The sequence below is a fragment of the Somniosus microcephalus genome, chromosome 16, assembly GCF_052327205.1.
Source record: "Somniosus microcephalus isolate GS21.2 chromosome 16, FLI_Smic_1.0, whole genome shotgun sequence".
In the NCBI taxonomy this organism is placed as follows: Eukaryota; Metazoa; Chordata; class Chondrichthyes; order Squaliformes; family Somniosidae; genus Somniosus; species Somniosus microcephalus.
The window spans coordinates 82431148-82453021 of record NC_141002.1 but is presented as its reverse complement, the minus strand read 5'-3'; the positions used below and the strand labels follow the sequence as shown (position 1 = coordinate 82453021).

Genomic DNA, 21874 nt, shown 5'->3' with positions numbered 1-21874 from the left:
GATGTCGCCGAGGGGCATAGCAAACTCTTGACTGCCTGTGTTAACCTGGATTTTGCACAACCTGTCTTGTACATGGTATTTGCAACATTAACTTTAAAGAATGGCCTACTTCATCTATAGGTGAGAAATTAACTTATTCTGTCAAAGCATTTCTTCTTTGGCATAATTTGCACTTTTGTATCAGTCTTGCTGCTTTTCTCATTTTAGAATTTGTAGCGATCCACTACCAACAACCTTAGTTTTGATGATATACTGCTTCTGAATTTGTGATATATACATACATCACTGCACATTCCTTGTCTTCTATTGTCTTCCCAATTAGGACCCTTCATCATCCAAGAGGATTTGATGCTTTTTCCCTCTTGAGACTTTTTTTTTAAAGTTGAGAATGCTGTGTTATAGTATGGGCACCACCAAGGTTGAAAAGAACAGCAGATGGGTAAATCAAGAGGTAGTGGCTAAATTTGGACTTTAAAAGTGTCTAGATTGTAAGAGGAAGAGTAGACTGAGGGAGATGAGGAGTTCCATAGTTTTGAGATACTGGAAAAGAATGAATTTAAGTAGAAAACTGTATAGTGAGTTTTGATTGCAAAAGAACAAGGTTGCAGGGAGGAGAATGATGATTTTGGAGGATATAGCTGGAGCTCGGGATGAATGAGAGGAAAGTTCGAAAGTCAGTCATCTTGAATTTTTTTTTAAGTTAAGAGCTGGGAGAAGGCTCACCTGCCTGTACAGTTAAACATTCTTGGCTGCTGATGTGAATCCAAACATCCAGGAAACTTCACTAAATATTTTTGTTTGTGACCGTCAAAGAAAGCTCGTTAAAATGTTCTGCACATGCTTACTGTAAAATGTATTTGTGAGAATGTGCAGAAGCAATTGTGTCTGCAGAAAGAGTTGTACCTACAGAAGAGTGTACCAATCAATAATACCTCTAACACCTTCAAGCTTTTGATTTTAAACTATTAATTTTAAAATAGTAATGGAGAAAATAATAGGACTTGAGAGACACATTTCCAGAACCTGATGGTTTCCACCACAAAGTATTAAAATAAATAGGTGAAGGAATTGCAGATGTGTTGGTCACAATTTTTCAAAGCTGTCTAGATTCAGAAATTGTGCCTTTGGATTGCAAATATTACTCCTATTATTTAAGAAGTGAGGGAGGGAGAAACCAGACAATTACAGACCCATCCATTTAACACTAGTTGTGGAGAAGTTACTGGAATTTTATCATCAGAGACAGTGTGACTGAGCAACTGAACAAGTGTGAGTCAGTATGGATTTGTAAATGGTAGGTCATGTTTGACTAATCTAGTTGAATTTTTTGAGGAGGTCACTAGCATGGTGGATAGGGAGCATCTATAGATGTTGTCTGTATGGACTTCCATAAGGCACTTGATAAGGTTCTGCATGAGAAATTATCAAAAAATAAAGTGCATGGAATTGGAGGTAACCTCGGTTTGGGAGGTAGGAGACAGAGTAGGAATAAAGGGAACATCTTTGATTGTTAAGATGTGACGAGTGCTATTCCCCGGGGATCCTGTACTGGGGCCTCAGCTTTTAACTGTATATATTAATGTCTTGGATGAAGGAACAGAGTTGTATATCCAAGTTTGCAGATGACACTAAGGAGGCACAGTAAGTGGTGTAGATGGAACCAGGAAGTTACAAAGTGACGTAGTCAAACTAAGTGAATGGGGAAATCTGCGGCAGATGAAGTTCAATGTGGGGAAAGTGAGAGTTCAGCCAATTTGGATCTGACAGAAACAAAACATTTTTTTCTTGATGGTGGTGGGCTAGGAGCTGTGGAGGAGCAAAGGGATTTGGGTCTCCTGTTCTGTAACCAGTCCCTCCATGAGAAGGAATGGCTGCATCTCTGGTAGATCTGAATGAAAGGATGAAGGGTGTGAATCATTGGCCTCCCATTAAGGATATTTTGTGAGGTCACAGATCTGTAAAAGCTAGTGTACAGGTACAGAAAGTAATGCTAACGGAATGTTGGCCTTTATCTCAAAAGTGAGGAAATGCTGCTTCAGTTGTACAGAGCCATGGTCAGACCCCATCTGGAGCACTGTTCGGTTTTGGGCACCAAGGGCTGAATTTTGCCGGCGCTCTCAGGGCGGGTATGGAGGTGGGTCCACTGTCAAAATCAAAAAGATTGACCGGGCCGGTATCCCGCTCTGAACCCGCCTCCTTGTCAGTTTCCCAAGTGCCGTTTCTGCCTGCACTTTGCAGACACGGCAATACGCGGCGGGTCATTCAATTGTGCTTGTTAGGAGGGTGTTTAAAGTAATTAAATCCCCATTTTCCCAGCTTCAAAGCATTTTGCCAAGTTTTCCCATGCGGTTCCTGTCGCTCGGGGATCACGCCAGGTAAGTATATCGGGTTCTGAACAACTCTCCATTTCTTTCAATAGGTGACAGCTGCAAAAGTGGTTTAAAACCTGCTATTTTAGAGCTGCTCAGTTTCCAATCGCAAAAGCTTCAGCCTTCAGTATTTGGTGACATTAAGAATTTCAATGCTTGTAAACTTTCTGTTAATGTGTTGTCATGACCATTGGCTAAAACATCCAAGTGCCTACCCTTGTGTGTTAGTTGTTATGATTGGACTAGGATGAGGGTGAGTGTGAGGGGTGGCTACTGAGATGGGGAAGTGATAATGTAGATAGAGAGGGATGGATGAAGGTGCAAGGTAAGTTGGTGTGAGTAAGGATGTGCAGGAGTAGAGTAGGGAAGGCAGAGTGATGGGGATGTGATGAGGGGCACAGGAGGATGAAGTTGAGTGTGGCTTTGCAGTAACGTTTCGTGATCTACTGTGATCATTGAAAGGTTTGCGCCACTGCAGCCTGGTCCTCCTGACCACATCCCTGCATTTGTCTCCCTGTGCAATGTGCAACCAGGCTGCGTTGATCTCCTGGGGAGGTCTCTTCTGCCCATGGGAAGGGAAGAGGACCCTCCCTGTGTGCTGTGGCTCCCTCCATAAGCATATGGAGGGAGTCATGGGAGAGCCTGTGTGCAGCCATGCACCTCTCTGCAGTGTTTGCAGCACCTCAATGTTGTAGAACACTGACCGCACAACTGTCAAAATGAATTTGAACGTGGTCTCTTTAAGGAAACCGGCTGATGACGTGTCATCAGATGACATCATCAGACCTGCTTCCTTTTAATTGGCTGGGAACCTCGCAGGGCGGGCTTAATAAGTCTAATCAGGGGAAAATCACTAGGAGGAGGCAGGATGAAGACGGGTGTGGAGTTTGCAGCCGCTGTCTGCTCGGCTGTACCGAACTCTCCACAGCTTGCAAAATCGCGGCCCAAATCGCAAGAAAGATAGATTGGCCTTGGAGGTGGTACAGCACAGATTCACCAGAATGATACTGGGGATTAATTGAGGTATTTCAAATGATAAAGGAATTCAACAGGGTAGATTTTTTTTTTAAAACTCTTTCCTCTAGTAGGGGAATCCAGAACCAGGGGACATAATCTTAAATAACAACAGAAAATGCTGGAAAAACTCAGCAGGCCAGGCAACATCCATGGAGAGAAAATAGAGTCAACGTTTTGGGTAAACCCTTTGTCAAGACTGAAGAAGCACAGGAAATGAAATAGATTAGAAGGCCAGTATGGGGGCTGGGAGAGAACAAAAGAGAAGTGAAGAGACATTAAGAGGTATTCAAAACGAGACGAGATGGTGATAGGACTAGTGGAGACAAAAGACAGCTCTAGATTAGGTGTGAAATGCGCTGGCAGAATGGGAGACAGCTGCCATGTGGGAGAAGAAAAAAAGGTGGGGGGGAAAGGGCCAAAACAAAGGTGTGGATAAAAAATATAAGTAAAAATGTAATTGGGGCAGAGGTTATGATCTGAAATTGTTGAACTCGATATTGAGTCCGGAAGGCTGTAAAGTGCCTAATCGGAAGATGAGGTGCTGTTCCTCGAGCTTACGCTGAGCTTCCGTGGAACAATGCAAGAGGATGAGGATGGTGAGGTCTGAGTGGGAATGGGGTGTTGAATTAAAATGACAGGCGACCGGAAGCTCGGGGCCACCCTTACGGACTGAACGGAGGTGTTCCGCAAAGCGGTCACCCAATCTGCGTTTGGTCTCCTCAATGTAGAGGAGACCACATCGTGAGCAGCGAATACAGTATACTAGATTGCAAGAAGTACAAGTAATTCGCTGTTTCACCTGGAAGGGGTGTTTGGGGCCCTGGACAGCGGGAAGGGGGGAGGTATAAGGGCAGGTGTTGCATCTCCTGCGCTTGCACGGGAAGGTGCCAGGCGAAGGGGAAGGGGTGCTGGGGGCTTAGAGTTAGGCCATTCAGGAATGAAATCAGGAAGCACTTTTTCATACAAAGGGTAGTGGAAATCTGAAACACTCTCCCCAAAAGGCTGTGGATGCTGGGCAAATTGAAATGTTCAAGTTGATGATCGTTAGATTTTTGCTATGTCAGGGTATCGAGAGATATGGAGCAAAGATGGGTAAATAGAGTTGAGGTACTGATCAATCATGATCTAATAGAATAATGGAACAGGCTCAAGGAGCTGAATGGCCTTACTTCTGTTCCTATGATCCATGGTAATGTATGACAATTCTCTGCTTAAAAATTATGATTGGTTTTTCACATGGAATTGGATTTTGATGCTTCAGTCGCCATTTCAGATAGATTTAGCTAGCCTGTGTTTTCAAGGTAACCTTGGAGGCACTTCTCTAGAGCAGTTCCAGTTCATGTCATAAATCTGAGTGGTATGCCAGTTTTTAAGCATCCTAAATAATATCCAAGTATAGTTGGAACATAAGAACATAAGTAATTGGAGCAGGAGTAGGCCATTTGGCCCCTCGAGTCTACTCTGCCATTCAATAAGATCATGGCTGATCTTCTACCTCAACTCCACTTTACTGCACTATCCCCATATCCCTTGATTCCCTTAATATTCAAAAATCTATCGATCTCTGTCTTGAATATACTCAACGACTGAGCCTCCACAGCCCTCTGGGGTAGAGAATTCCAAAGATTCACCACCCTCTGAATGAAGAAATTTCTCATTTCAATCCAAAATGGCCGACCACTTATTCTGAGACTGTGACCCCTGGTTCTAGACTCCCCAGCCAGGGGAAACATCCTTCCTGCAGCTACCCTGTCAAGCCCTGTAAGAATTTTGTGTGTTTCAATGAGATCACCCCTCATTCTTCTAAACTCCAGAGAATATAGGCTTAGTCTACTCAATCTCTCCTCATAGGACATTCCCCCCATCCCAGGAACCAGTCTGGTGAACCTTTGTTGCACTCCCTCTATGGCAAGTATATCCTTCCTTAGGTAAGGAGACCAAAACTGTACACAATACTCCAGGTATGGTCTCACCAGGGCCCTATATAATTGCAGTAAGACATCTTTACTCTTATACTCAAATCCTCTTGTAATAAAGGCCAACATACCATTTGCTTCCTTTAATTGCTTGCTGTACTGGCATGTTAACTTTGTGATTCGTGTACAAGGACACCCAGGTCCCTCTGAACACCAACATTTCCCAATCCCTCACCATTTAAAAAATACTCTGCTTTTCTATTTATCCTACCAAAGTGGATAACTTCACATTTCTCCACATTATATTCCATTTGCCATGTTCTTGCCCACTCACTTAGCCTGTCTATATCCCCTTGAAGCCTCTTTGCATCCTCCTCACAACTTACATTCCCACCTAACTTTGTATCATCAGCAAACTTGGATACAGTAAACTGTTTCGTATCCGGCACCTATGAGACTGGGAAAGTGCCGGTTGATTAAAAATTCCGGATAATGGAGAGGTATACCTACTGAGGCAATTTATATATCGGCCGACCTCAGACCAGAAGAAGGGGCATGGAGTGACAATGGCCCAAGGTACGAGAGTCACGTTACACAGCCACAAGTACTGGAACCCCAGTTACATGGCCACAGTTACAGGAGCCCCGCTCACGCGGCCACGAGCGCAGGAGCCCCGCTCACGCGGCCACGAGCGCAGGAGCCCCGCTCACGCGGCCACGAGCGCTGGAGCCCCGCTCACGCGGCCACGAGCGCTGGAGCCCCGCTCCCGCGGCCACGAGCGCTGGAGCCCCGCTCACGCGGCCACGAGCGCTGGAGCCCCGCTCCCGCGGCCACGAGCGCTGGAGCCCCGCTCCCGCGGCCACGAGCGCTGGAGCCCCGCTCCCGCGGCCACGAGCGCTGGAGCCCCGCTCCCGCGGCCACGAGCGCTGGAGCCCCGCTCCCGCGGCCACGAGCGCTGGAGCCCCGCTCCCGCGGCCACGAGCGCTGGAGCCCCGCTCCCGCGGCCACGAGCGCTGGAGCCCCGATCTCGCGGCCCACAACCACAGGTACAGGGGACCCGGTTACATAGCCACAAATATACAATATACGGAAGCCTCAAAACCTGCTCCTGAATTTTGCCAGTTATTAGAGAATTCCGGATAATTAGGTGCCATTTAAACGAGAGTTTCCTGTATATTACATTTGGTCCCCTCATCCAAATCATTGATATAGATTGTGAATAGCTGCGGCCCAAGCACTGATCCTTGTGGTACCCCACCAGTTACAGCCTGCCAACCCGAAAATGACCCCTTTATTCCTACTCTGTTTTCTATTCATTAACCAATCCTCAATCCATGCTAGTACATTACCCCCAATCCCATGAGCCCTAATTTTGTTTAATAACATCTTGTTTAGCACCTTATTGAATGCCTTCTGAAAATCCAAATACACCACATCCACTGGTTCCCCCTTATCTATTCTGCTAGTTACCTATTCTGCTAGTTACCTCCGATTCATCAAACATGATTTCCCTTTCATAAATCCGTGTCAACTGCCCAATCCTATTATTATTTTGTAAGTGTCCTGTTACCACGTCCTTAATAATAGATTCTAGCATTTTCCCTACAACTGATGTCAGGCTAACTGGTCTGTAGTTCCCCATTTTCTCTCTTCCCTCCTTTCTTAAATAGTTACATTTGCTAACTTCCAATCCTTGGGAACTATTCTAGAATCTATGGAATTTTGGAAAATGACAACCAATGCATCCACTTTGATACAACTGAGTGACTTGCTGGGCCATTCCAGAGGGCAGTTAAGAGTCAACCACATTGCTTTGGGTGTGGTGTCACTTATGGGCCAGACCGGGTAAGGACAGCAGATTTCCTTCCCTAAAGGACTTTAGTGACTTTTGTTTTTATGACAGTCCGATTGTTTCATGGTCACCATTACCCGATACTAGCCTTTTATTCCAAATTTATTTAATGCCGTGGTGGGATTTGAACTTCCTTAGTTCATTAGTCCAGGTTTCTGGATTACTAGTCCAGTACCATAACCACTATGCTACCATACCCGATTCAAGCTGTGCATTTTCACGTGTATATGTGGGTCTGACTTGCAAGCCAGTTTATTTCCACAATGACTGCACCCCAATATGTGGTGTATTATTATATTTATACCATAGTTTGATGTAAAATGGGCATTAGTTCCATAAGTAATAAATACTAGCCGATCTTCTGCAGCATTGCTCATGGTGAATCGGAAAACACGGCTGATTTATAGTGACCGGCAATGTTCCCTCTAATTTTTTTCTTGTACTGAGCGGGTGCTGAGCGGGTAATGAGCGGGCCACAAACCCATTTGGGGGCGACCTTTTTATCCCTGGGCAAATTTTACAACAACAAAACAACTTTTACACCAACAATGCCAGCAACAGCAATCACTTAAAAGCATAGATACAGTAATGCCATATTGCCAGCCCACCATCTCACATCATGAGACAATCAGACAAGGTTCTATACAAGTCTAACATAACTTCTCTGCCTTTGAATTCTATTCCTGTAGAAATGAACCCCAGTGCTTTGTTTGTACTTTTATGGCTTTTTTTTAACCTGCATTGCCACTTTTAATGATTTGTGAATCTATACCCCTAGATCCCTTTGCACCTCAAATCCATTTAATCTCTTATTTTCCAAGCGGTAGGTAGCCTCCTTATTCCTCTTGCCAAAATGCACCACCCCACACTTAGCTATATGGAAATTCATTTGTCATTTACATGCCCATTCTGCAAGCTTGTTTACGGTAAAATTAACGTCACTTTCCCATATTTTTTTCCGGCTTTAAACAATTTTCTGAAATTAAAAGAAAAAAAAATTCTCATTTTTTGTTTCTGTCAAAGGCAACCTTTGTTGCCCCCACACCGTTTAAATTCTTCAGCAGACAGATGTGCTAATTGGGTTGGCCTCTACAAAGTGAGGTGCCTCAACATTTCTAAAGATAGAAACCCTGACGCCAGAATTCTGATTTTCAAAAGTAAGCTCCAACTTTCCCCACTTTTTATGTTGTTAAGGTTTTTATTAACTTTCATCAGCTACAAGACTAAAACCATAAATCCACCCCAGGTGCAATATTGGATTTATTAAAAAGTAGCAAATAAAAATAAGTTAAACTTGTGTTAATCACTCTTCCTTCTGCTAAAATGCTTCCTTGCTTCACCTAATGATTGAAAGCCTGATTTACAAACCCATCTGCAGTAGGATCATTTTATTTTAAAAAGCAGATTCACGTACAGCTCAAAATTCGCACAAACTAATTTCTCATTTCCTCTCCTAAAAAATGTCACTGCCATCTTACTCACCTGCTGCAGGAATAACTGGGTGACTCACTCAACTGTAACAGGTTTAATAAGATGAGGTACACATGGTTACCCACCGATCTCTCCCACCGATTTTTAAAGCTTCGTCCAGCCCCATAGCAGTGGTTGGTTGCACTGAGCTGGCCCCGCGAGGACAGTGGAGTTTGTGTAACACAGGTCCCCGGAACCGTGGTGCCAAAAGAGACGGAGGGAGATGCTGCCCTCATCACCATGGCAACCGGCTGAGCGCGGTTCCTCTACAACTTCTGCCTGCAGTACGTGGAACTTCCCAGAGACCGACACAACCAACTCCTCACCCACTCCCTTCTCATTTGGCCGCTGCCCCAGCTCTTTTTTGTTACTTTCCAATGTGGATCGGCTCTGAAGTCGCAAGACTCGCAAACGACTCTGTTTGCATTCCGGGCCATGGTGTATTGGGCCCCTTCCCCGCTCCAGCTGTCCGGCAGTCCAGTTCTCTGCGCGGCATTTAATTTGAAGTGTGCGCGAGCTCTGGAACGTGTGCGCAGCCGCGCATCTTAAAGGGAATAGTGGTGACCAGAGTATTGATTAATGTCTTCCCAATGAAGACCCTTCATCATCCAAGAGGATTTGATGCTTTTTCCCTCTCCAAAGACTTTTTAAAGTTGAGAATGCCTCCTTTTGGTGTAGGCACCACCAAGATTGAAAAGAACAGCGAATGGGTAAATCAAGAGATAATGGCTAAATTTGGACATAGAAACATAGACGATAGGAGCAGGAGTAGGCCATTCGGCCCCTCGAGCTTGCTCCGCCATTCAATGCGATCATGGCTGATCATCCAAATTCAGTACCCTGTCCCTGCTTTCTCCCCATATCCCTTGATCCCTTTAGCCTTAAGAAATATATCCAACTCCTTCTTGAATATATTTAATGAATTGGCCTCCACTGCCTTCTGTGGTAGAGAATGCCACTCTCTGGGTGAAGAAATTCCTCCTCATCTCTGTCCTAAATGGCTTACCCCTTATCCTTAGACTGTGACCCCTGGTTCTGGACTCCCCGACCATCGGGAACATCCTTCATGCATCTAGTCTGTCTAGTCCTGTTAGAATTTTATAAGTTTCAATGAGATCCCCTCTCATTCTTCTAAACTCCAGCGAGTACAAGCCCAATCGACCCAGTCTCTCCTCATACGTCATTCCTGCCATCCCAGGTATCAGCCTGGTGAATCTTTGCTGCACTCCTTCCATGGCAAGAACATCCTTCCTCAGATAAGGCGACCAAAACTGCACACAATACTCAAGATGTGGTCTCACCAAGGCCCTGTACAACTGCAGCAAGACATCCCTGTTCCTGTACTCAAACCCTCTCGCTACGAAGGCCAACATACCATTTGCCTTCTTAACTGCCTGTTGCACCTGCATGCTTACCTTCAGCGACTGGTGCACAAGGACGCCCAGGTCTCGTTGCACTTCCCCTTCTCCCAATCTATTGCCATTCAGATAATAATCTGCCGCCTTGTTTTTGACACCAAAGTGGATAACCTCGCATTTATCCATGTTATATTGCATCTGCCATGCTTCTGCCCAATCACCCAACCTGTCCAAATCATACTGGAGTTTCTTGGCATCCTCCTCACAGCACACACACCCACCCAGCTTTGTGTCGTCTGCAAACTTGGAGATATTACATCTAGTTCCCTTGTCCAGGTCATTAATATATATTGTGAATAGCTGGGGTCCAAGGACCGATCCTTGCAGTACCCCACTAGTCACTGCCTGCCACTCGGAAAAAGAGTCGTTTATTCCAACTCTTTGCTTTCTGTCTGCCAACCAGTTCTCTATCCAAGTCAATACCTTGCCCCCACTCCCATTTGCCTTAACTTTACACGCTAATCTCTTATGCGGGACCTTATCGAAAGCTTTTTGAAAGTCCAAATACACCACATCCACTGGTTCTCCCTTATCTATTTTACCAGTTACATCCTCAAAAAATTCCAGTAGATTAGTCGAGCACGATTTACTTTTTGTAAATCCATGTTGACTTTGTCCGATCCGGTCACTATTTTCCAAGCGTCTCGATTGTAAGAGTAAGAGAAGATTGAGGGAGGTGAGGAGTTCCATAGTTTTTAGATACTGGAAAAGAATAAATTTAAGTAGAAAACTGTATAGTGAGTTTTGATGTTGTTCGCCGTCATTACCTCTCTGAAACTGACCTTAACTTCAGGATTTAGCGCATATGCAGCTAAAGGCAGAAATCCTGAAGTTGGGGACAGTCATCCCTGCTCCGCCACAGGCTGCGCTATGGAACTACCCAGAGCCAGCAATCGGTGAAATCAGTTGAACTGATGAAAACTTAAGCTTTTCCACTGTAATATCGCTGTTAAGCACCCATTAAAAGTTAAGCCTTGCTGGAATAGGTGTAACTGGGGTTTTAATGGCGTATTGACTGCCAAACAACCGTTCTGGCCCTGAAAAACAAATTTTATATTTGTGGAATGTCAAATTTCTCCATTATGATTAAGAAAAAATTACTAGATTTTTAAAATAATATATTAAAAAAACATTTAAGTTTGTTTCTGATATTTCAGCTTCTACCTTAACCCCATGTGTATGTCTCAATCTTTATTTTGCTCTCTAAATTTTTTAAAAGGTGAATGATGATCAGTGCTTTTTATTTCCTGATTTGCTGTCTGAGAATTCTTCAATGTGACTAGCTGCATAGACAGCTTGATGACATCACTGCTGCTCTCTGCTGGGACCCCCTTTTGACAGCGCTACAATCAATTTAACGTCAAGAAAGTTTTCATCACAGCGATCATGAGATCTTTGTGGGCAGCTTTCTTCGAGACCAGTGACGATCGCTGTCACTTCAGCACTGACCGCAAATTCCGGGCCATTGAATATAAAATAGAAGTAGTTATTTTGTGTTGTGTTGTCTTACTTTGCTGTTTACCGTCATTTGATGGGAACAGACGGTATTCCTATTTTTTGAGTGCTGACATTCCTTATATTGGACAGTGTTTAAAGCTTGTTAATTTTGGAATGCATTGGATTGTCTGGATTTTACAGAATTATTTCAGGTGGTTACTAGTAGAATTTTACAGCACAGAAAGAGGCCATTCAGCCCAGCAGGTCCATGCCGGTGTTTATGCTCCACACCAGCCTCCTCCCACCTTACTTCATTTCGCCTATCAACGTATCCTTCTAGTCTTTCCACCCTCATGTACTTTTCAAGCTTTCCTTTCAATGCATCCATGCTTTTCACCTCAATCATTCCATGTGTTAAGTGAGTTCCACATTCTCTCACCACTCTCTGAGTAAAGAAGTTTCTCCTGAATTCTTTATTGGATTTATTAGTGACTATCTCATATTTATGTCCCCTAGTTTTGGACTGCTCCACAAGTGGAAACATCTTTTCTACGTCTACCCTATTGAACCCCATCAAAATTAAAAAGGCCTCTATCAGATCACCTATCGGTCTTTTTTCTAGAGAAAAGAGCCCCAGCCGGTTCAGTCTTCCTCGATAGTTGTACCCTCTCAGTTCTGGTATCAGCCTTGTAAATATTTTTTGCCCTTTCCCCGGTGCTTCTATATCCTTTTTGTAATGTGGTTAGTGTATAGCAAGAATAGTATTTTGTGTAAAGGAGCGGTAGTGCCTACACAACAGTAGTAAGAAAAGGCCGATTATACGCAGAAATTAAACCATTAGTTATAAACCCACATTTTAATTATACTGTTTGATCTGTAGTAATTTGTTGCAAATGTTACATTGCTGATCTTTATTTTAATTTTATTTCTAAAAATAGCTTGGCCTAATGGGACAAGCAGATTAATGCACTGTGTAAGTAGTAGGATACTGGTTCTTTACGGAATGAATTCCTGATCTTAGTGAGCTAAGATGAGGTGCATTCCCAAAGGAATGGAAGGGAAAAACATGAGTCACCTGGACCCCTGCAGTTTCATACCTCTGGAAGCCTGTTCTGTAGCAGCACAAAGGAAGGCCTTGAATGGCTTCCCTACCTACCTTGATAGGAATAATGCATTGCACAGGAAACCCAAAAATGTTGTGGGGAAGTTACCTGTGTGGCTTTGTTGTCAGTTGGTGGTTGCATATGGAAGACTCTCTTTTATTTAAAAAAAAAAAAAAATTGAATTGCATGAATTTTATTGAATGTTCGTTTTTAGGTATGCCCAATATTTTTAGGGCTTCTGTGGGGTTTATGTAATGTATAGTGCACTCATTACACATGCTGCGTTAATATATGTGCAGTTTCTCTTTAATCACTTAGCTGTATTCAAGCTGCCACATTGTCACGAGTAAATGGCATCATGTGACCTATTCTAAGGTTTTACATTTTTAAAATATTTTAATAAAAACCTTGAAATAGCATTGATGATGAACTATTCAAGTTACTTTTATTTTGTCTTTGTACAGTGGTGAGTTTCTTCTCTGACATTCTTTGTGAATACCGTGCTTGTGTTAAGGGTGAGAAGAGTTGGAATTTTGAATTTTTTTTATTACATTATGGATATTCCTGAAAATAAAATAACTGTGTTTGTGTCTTTGTGCTACTTGGGCTCTCCACACCCAGCATGCATTTAGTTGTTCCCTATCTCTATTCCTGTTTCCTAGTGGAGATATCCATAGTGTATCTCATTTACAGGACTTCGAGAGCATATGGAAGCTGTTAAAACAGGGGCATTAATAAAATACGGAAGAGTGTGCAAATGATCGTAACGCTTGTTTTGCTGCAAGAAAAATAGCTGCTTATTTAAGGTCCAGAGCAATGTTGCTTTGAGTGAAAAAATGAACAGCTAATGCTTAGAGAAGGCAGGGCAGTGAGAGAAGGAAAGAGGTAAGATAGAACAACAAAAGAAAGCAAATCCAACACCAGAAGAAGCAGAAGAAAAGGTTTCCAAAAAAAAGCAACAAACTGTGAAGGGAGAAGCAAAAGGAGGTGGAACAGTAAGTTCATTTTTTTATTATTCGTTCATGGGATGTGTGCGTCGCTGGCGAGGCCAGCATTTATTGCCCATCCTTAATTGCCCTCGAGAAGGTGGTGGTGAGCCACCGATTTGAACAGCTGCAGTCTGTGTGGTGAAGGTACCCCCACCGTGCTGTTAGGAAGGGAATTCCAGGATTTTGACCTAGTGATGAGGAAGGAACGGCAATATATTTCCAAGTAAGGATAGTGTGTGACTTGGAGAGGAACTTGCAGCTGGTGGTGTTCCCATGCGCCTGCTGCCCTTGTCCTTCTAGGTGGTAGAGGTTGCAGGTTTGAGAGGTGATGTCGAAGAAGCCTTGGCGAGTTGCTGCAGTGCATCTTGTAGATGGTACACACTGCAGCCACGGTGCGCTGGTGGTGGAGGGAGTGAATGTTTAAGGTGGTGGATGGGGTGCCTATCAAGCGGGCTGCTTTGTCCTGGATGGTGTTGAGCTTCTTGTGTTGTTGGAGCTGCACTCATCCAGGCAAGTGCAGAGTATTCCATCACACTCTTGACTTGAGCCTTGCAGATGGTGGAAAGGCTTTGGGGGGGTCAGGATGTGAGTCACTTGCCGCAGAATACCCAGCGCTTGACCTGCTCTTGTAGCCACAGTATTTATGTGGCTGGTCCAGTTAAGTTTCTGGTCATTGGTGACTCCCAGGATGTTGATGGTGGGGGATTCAGTATTTACAGTATAACCATGGAATAATAAAACTCCTATAAGCACATAAGAGAAAAGTATGGAAATGCTATTATTTCTATAGTATTCATGTATGTTAGAGAGTACACTTGGAGGAGGAGGAGGAGGAGGAGGAGACAGAAAAGCTGGAGCAGGGTACCATTGTACCTCATTTTACAGAAATAATCTGAACTGGGACCCATTCAGTCGGGTGAAAATTTGATAGCTTTGGAGTTCAAGGTAGAAATTCACTATACAACATTCTGACTTGCAGAAAATCTAGATTTGCCTAAGGCCTCACGCATCTCGTGACTTTGGCCTGCTGCAGTCAATCCTCTGTTTCTATTTAATGATCTGTTTGTTGTGCCAGTAATGCAACTGGGTTCAACTGTTTGAATTTTAGAAGCCTGTTGGGTCTGCTCTCTGCAATACTTACTAGTGGAGGAACGAGCCATAATAAATAAAAGGAGTAAAAAAGTAGCTTAACCTTCCTGGACTCCCTGATTGAAAATCTACATCGTTGCTTTTCTCATTTTTTTGTGTTAACTACCAGTAAGGAAGAAATTACACCACTGTTTTGAAGGTAGGCATCCGTATCAGATTTAGCAGTAAGGGAGATGGTCCCAAAGCATTCATAGTTCAAAGCATGTGTTTTCTTGGATCATTGAGAGAGTCAAGACAAGCTACTTGTGGGAATTGTCCCATTACGCCATCAAATCAGAGAACAGTTTTTATCAGGCCAAGAAAAGTTCAAAAGTTTTCTTGCAATGTTTTGTACGTTGCAAAATGACTGCCAACTAATATTGGATGGTGGCCTTTGTATCTCCAAGGCTCTGTGCTGGTGCCTGTTTATTACTTGCCTCTAGCTAGGACATCAGTGGAAAACCACCCCATAGTTTTCCAGTTTTGGAAGCAGCCATCTTTCCTTCCCAAGGTGATTAATATGGAACTCCTATTTGGTTCTGAGCAAGTTAAAGACAGAACTTTGCAAATCATGGGGATTCTGTGAGTTTATGTTTCTATAATGTCAATGCTGTTAGCTTATTGGTCTCCATCTCCGCACAGAGGACTAATGAATTGCAGGAGTCCCACCATAACTTGTTTGACACATATAGAGCAGTCCTGAAGTCCCCTTTTGCTAAACATTGTCTTAAGTTTCACTTGGCTCAGTTGACATCACTTGATCATGGGGTTGAGGGTTTGTCTGCCACCTCACGTTACTTGTTTAGAAAGCCTTCTTCAGGGTAACCCTTTACAAAGATGCCTTTAGCATAATAAGTTTCAAATGATGAATGTAAAACTTTGGAATTAAGTTTATTCAATCCAGCATAGCCTTAAAAAAACAAAAACAGTAATGCGGTTCACAGGTCTCAACTTAGATCAAGGTCTTCCTGTAGGGGCTCATCCTTCTTTTTGAACTTAAAATAATTCTAAAGGAGAAGAACAGCAGTTCAAACACAGTTCTGATTCTTTCACATTGATAAAAGAGCCAGGGCAGTGCAACAGCATTTAATGGCAAACCTTGAATCCAGAACAAAATATATAAGAATAATTGGAAAAGATTCTTGAACTATGGAAATTCAGGTTGGTATCATTGAGGAATAAAAGAACTTGCATTTATATTATAGTACATATATCTCAGAATGCCCCAAAGCACTCTGCATATAATGGATTACTTTGAAATGCAGGCAGTATTCTTTTGTCGGCAAATTTTGCATGTGAATGACAAAGTATTTTTTTTGTAATGTTGGTTGACTGAGGAAAGTTGATCTGAATACCAGGGCACCTGCCTGCTCTTCTTCGAATGGAATCACTGGAACAGGCAGATGAGGCATTAGTTTAATGTCCCGCCTGAATGATTGCTCCTCCAACAATGTGGTACCACCCCACACCCAATACTGCACCAAAGTGTTAGATTATGTGGGCAAGTCCTTTGATGTGGTTTGAATGCACAATCATCTGACCCAAGCTGATACTTGAAATAGTTAATGGTTAAAATCTCAGCTCACAAATTTGCTTTATACATTTTTTTAAATATAAAAGTAGGTTTGTGAAGTATTTTTGATCTCCATGGGACAACAAATCCATTTGACGCTTGACATTTATGATTACACACCTATGCAGTTCCATCTTTCGTCTCAGTAATTCTTGAATCTAGAATTGTCCTTGTGGCTCAAGAATGGGTTTATAAGGTTGTACTGTGGATCTGTATATGTTGGATGTATATTTTTGATCCACCAATAGGAACTTTGAACATCTTGCAATTTTGTTACTGACTGCAGATATTTTTTCCCTAGATGCTGGCATCTCCATCGCCATCAACATCAGGGCAGCTATCTCAGTTTGGTGCAAGTTTATATGGGCAAAGTAAGTCTTTTCTGTTGTTAAGATTCTTAGATTTACAGGGGGAAGCCACTAAATGGACACCTAATTAGTGTAAAAACTTAATGGACAACAGAGCTTGCTCTGCAATTATTTACTGCCTTGTATGTTACAATCAAAGTGTATTGGTTTAAAAATACAAAAAAAATGGAAATGCTGATTTCATAAGTTTTATAAGCAGAATGTTCAGACATCACTGGAACTAATCCATTGTCCAATGTGCACATGCAAGTGTAGCACTTTAAATCTAATAAAGTATAGCTATTGATATAACAACCTGATGCTGCTTTTCCAAAGCCCCAGTCCTAAAGAGCTTGCTGAAATAGTTTTACAGCTATTGCAGATCTTTTGCTGGGAATAGGTTTTCAGCATTCGTTTGAAAGAGAAAATATTTTTACTGGTAATTTAATGTAAGCTTGATAAAGTTAGCATGCTACTTAATACCTAGATGATAATCCGTATCAAATAGTACTATTTACGAACAAAAGTACTCCTTCAATATTAGACAACATACTTCGGGCAATCTAAACCACAATTGAAAGAGACTATATTCATGTTTTCACAGGTGCATTAGGCCTTCCGATGAGGGGAATGGGCAACAATAACCCTCAGTTAAATCGCAGCTTATCACAAGGTACTCAGTTACCTAATCACGTAACGCCAACAACAGGAGTGCCCACAATGTCACTTCATACTCCTTCTTCACCAAGCAGGTAATGGGGATAAAAGGAGTTTTAATTACCTTCTGCTGCATCCATGCTCAACAATGTTGCTGTGGAACTTTATAGGGCTAAATTGTGGGAAAAGCTTTTTCTGTAGATGAAATGCAGTATTTGCATACCGCGTGTGAGGAAGTTTACAAACCGAGGGTTATGCTGTTATATTGCTGTGTATACATCCAGCATTTAATTATTGGTGTGGCATTTCTTGTGGATTTGTGTCCAGAGTCAAAGGTCCAAAGAATATACGAAGATAACAGTAAGAAAAGTAATCGGGGCGTAAAACAAATACCCGGCTAAAAACATCGAGGGAATTCAGGTGCAAGTTTGTTACGCACTTAATTACGCCATGCCCAAGTTTTTTCGTTCTTTTCCGCCTGTCTCTTGATCCCTGTGCCCGAATGCATCTCGGATCCTTTATAATGGCTCCGCCCCCAGGCTAAAGAGCCATACATGCAAATTTCCTGTAATTACGCTGGTTTAGAATAGGTGCAAAGTTAAGCCCAGAATTTTGCATACAGCCATAAATGGTCATTTTTCTGTTGTTTTATTGTGATTTTTGAGTCGTGCATATTGAAACTCTATTTTTCATGCTTAACGATGGAATATATGGTTAAAGTTCGGTGCTTTCCCTGGGCCCAGATTTCCACTTTGTTTGTGCCCATTTTTATGTTTTGGTATATACTGATGAGATTGGCAGGAAATTTGGGTGTAACTAGACATTGGCAAAATGGGCACACAAATAGACATAATTTCAGGTGTAACTTCCACAGGAAATTCCACTCCATTGTGCTTTCTTTGTCTGTCTAAATAGCTGTATTTCTTTCTTTTAATGGAATAAATACTTATGTTAAAACCTAATTTAAGGTCAGGAAGTGCAGCTAGATATGCAATTCCTTTTAATCTCTGTGATATATGTTCAAGTTTGATCCAGACGGTTCGGGGAAGATGAAAGTCAGTTCCCTGACAGCTATATGAGAATAGTTTGCTAGGCTCAATATAAACCCTATTATGCATAAATTCACAACATAAAATTATGTATAAATTGGCAGTCTTGCTCAGAGAGGCCACAGAGATCCTTAATGCAGCAAATGAAAATAATTTACTTGCGTTTATTTTTAAAGTTCTTCTTAGTTGTGTGGGGCACTCAAAATATGTTTACCAGTATTTTTAATTTGATTTCTTTCACAAAGATAAGTACAAATTAGGGAGATTATTCAACCCTGTAGCTCATCCTTCCATTGAAAGGTATGGTTTTACTATCTAGCTGTCCTTTGAATGTTCCACAGTTTTTTGGCTCCACAATTCTACCTGAAAGATCATTACAGGTGTTAATGACTGCCAAACAGTGCTTCCTGGCATCAGTCCTGAATTTGCCTCTTACTAGTTAGTACATATGTCCTCTTGACTTATAATTGTGGTTTAATTTGAAATAATAATGTCAAGGACTAGTACACCTATATGATTTCTATTAGGGATGGCTTATTGGAAAAGTATGAGAAATTACATAATTGTTTTATATTTGTTCATTCTGCTGGGTTTGTGTTCTGAGCGATGAGAGTCCATGGGGGGAGCTTGCAGACAGACGAAAGGGATTTGAGTTGGACTCTTCTATGTTGGAGCTAAAAGGGCAGAGATGGTGTACGGTGTACAAAAAAGCAAGATAATTTCTAGGATATGGAAATGCTCAGGACAGATTTTCTCTCGTGAATACAGTACAGTCTGAAATTAAGTGTTTTTTTTTAAGGTTTCAAAGGTGCATTATTGCTGTTGTCCTGAAAGCAGCTTATGTTAAAGAACACACCAGCTATGATTCCGTGCATAATTTTAAATTGTTTGTAATAAATGTGGACCTGGTAAACATTCTAGGAGAGTCAACAGAAATTGTATGGCATGCTTTATTTTCCACTTGGTGTATTTTCCCCTTTTATTGGCTACCTCTACAGTCTGTTCCAAGTGCATTTAATAATATGTAGTAATTTATGTTCTATTAATATGCATAAAGTTGGAAGAGTATCATCTTTCACATTGATAGACACGGGGGTAAAAACAGCCTTGCTTGGGCATCACCTGTTTCATGTGCCTGTGCTAGAGATGGCAGTCTTACTCCAATACTTGCCCTTTTCATTTGTATGACATACATTGTTGCTATTTAATAGTTGTTGTTTTTAACAGGAGCATTTTGCCTATGAATCCCAGGAATATGATGAATCATTCCCAGGTTGGGCAAGGGATTGGGATTCCAGGGAGGACAAATAGTATGAGCAGCTCTGGTTTAGGCAGTCCAAACAGAAGCTCACCCAGCATAATATGTATGCCAAAGCAGCAGCCGTCTCGGCAGCCTTTTACAGTGAGCAGGTAAGCTCAGTATTTCACCTTGGAGTATGATGGAAAAGTCAGTAATAGTCAAATGTCCTTTTATTATCTTAAACTAAAATGCTAAATGGGTTTGAATTTCGCCTTTGGTTGCTAATGCATACAGGCAATAGCCTTCTGGAAGGACTCACAGTTGATCAAAGACCCACTAACATCACAAAGTACAGCTATATTATATATACTATATTCTGCTTTAAAATAACAGTATAACAACAGTGACTGGAACTTTTGAACTTGACCAAAATGTACAAAGTAAACAAATAAAACCAACAATCTCTCACTTCTGTAGCATTCTGGTCAGTAGCTTACCAACGTTGCTGTCATTTGCAGCCAATATTTGTACAATATATACATGGCATTTTGTTTCTCTGTAACATGCACTGAGCAAAACTTGATGTAGTTGCAGTTCAAATCATAATTTGATCCCAGAAGCCCACTGAAAGCTACTGTCCACCATACCACTTCCTCTTGGTTTTTTGGGGAAAAGCACTTAATGAAAAAGAAGTAGACCCACACTTCCCGAACTGCAACGGATGCATTATTACAGTAACAAATATATAAGTTGATGTTTCAAAGACTTAATGCCTCTTTTAGAAGTAATAATCATACTTTTCAAAATAATAAACTCATTTTAAGTATATTTCAAAGTACAGTTCTTGCAATTATGGCAGATTGGACTAAATACATTATTCCATATAACATACAGAACCAGATAAATTAAAATGACAGCATCTGGTAAATATTTAGAACATGGTTTTTTTTATAATCGTCATATTTCTATACAGCACCTGGATGTACATGGAAATTATGTAGCTTTTTTCAAGCTATGAATGTGTTAAATATCCCTGGTATTTCTGCCTTGAGTTTGCTGTGAAGCTAAGAGGAACCACTGATTTGATTTTGAAAAGTTTTACTTTGTTTTTAAAACATTCAATGTGTAACCTGAAGAAAACAAAAAAAGAATATACATCAGTTTAAAAAAAAAAAAAAAAAAATTGACAAAACTATTCAGCAAAGTTAATCTTTTGAGATTGAGAGCTGTTCCTGGGGGAAATCTAATAAGAACAATTTTCTACTCCCATCTATTATTTGAACATCCATGTTCTGTTTTACTTCAGAGTCCTGACCTGAGCCTGCAAATCTTTTTACAGATAAGTGCATAGCAGAATCCCATTGACATAATAGGCAGATTTGCATAAATGACATAACTACTATCATGCATGCTAACTATTCAAATTGACAAAGATAGATCAACAACCAACAAAATCGAATACGAGTAGTGTCAACAAACTAATTTACTTGATTAAAGCTTCACCTCGTGAAAAGGAACTTGTTCATAACAGCAGTTTATTTTCTTTCCCCTCCCCCACCTCCAGCAAAAGGGGTGCAAATCAAAATGAGATGTTGTTTGTGTTTAGAGGATATTTAAGGACACTAATTGGAAGTGAGATTGAATTTCTTTCTCTTAAAATTTGAGACCCACTCCTGGCTGCAGTGTGTGCTTCGCCCGAATCCCGCTGTTAAATGCAGACATTCTAATAGTAATACATTGTTTATTGCTTCCCTTTTGTCTCTGGAGCAAAACTGATAAAATGTTAAGATTTATTTCAAAGGGAGCAAAAGACGTAATGAGTCTTCTCTTTGCCCTCCTTTACAATTACAAATTAATATTCAATTGTAGTTTGCAAACTTCTGCTCTAGACATTTCTAACCAGAGACTAGTGTTGGTGCCTGAGAGTGTCAGTTTTACACAATGAACTTTATAGCTGGATTTTTGACTGACATCTGGGGCTGGATTTTGTGAATGGAGACATGCTGGAGGCGGGACTGCTGCTTGTCGGGTCTCAGTCCTGCCTCCATCAGCCTCTGGCCAACCAGCGGGATTTTCCCCTGATTGACCTTGTTAAGCCCGCCCTGCGGGCTCAGCAGGCCAATTAGGGGGAAGTCAGTGACGTCAGTGTCTGACGTGCCATCTGTCGAGACTTCTTGGAAAGAAGAAATGTCAGTGTTTGACAGCTCTGTGTAGTTTGATGAGCCCTTGTGTTCAGGACTCATCAAACCTTTCTAGTTTGTAGAAATCAGATGACTGTTGGTTTGGAGGATCCAACAGCCAGTCTGTGA

At 41.7% G+C, this 21874-nt stretch overlaps 1 protein-coding gene across 9 annotated transcripts in view; it reads left to right on the top strand.

The window, feature by feature from the left end:
• The window catches only part of cnot2 (CCR4-NOT transcription complex, subunit 2), a 143595-nt gene that overhangs the window by 70395 nt on the left and 51326 nt on the right, over nt 1-21874 (top strand). For all 9 annotated transcript variants that reach the window (XM_086009347.1, XM_086009346.1, XM_086009344.1 and 6 more), the window contains 3 exons: nt 16574-16643; nt 17224-17371; nt 19553-19735. In XM_086009347.1, the coding sequence (XP_085865473.1) occupies nt 16574-16643; nt 17224-17371; nt 19553-19735 (401 nt within the window). The remainder of the gene's footprint in view (nt 1-16573; nt 16644-17223; nt 17372-19552; nt 19736-21874) is intronic.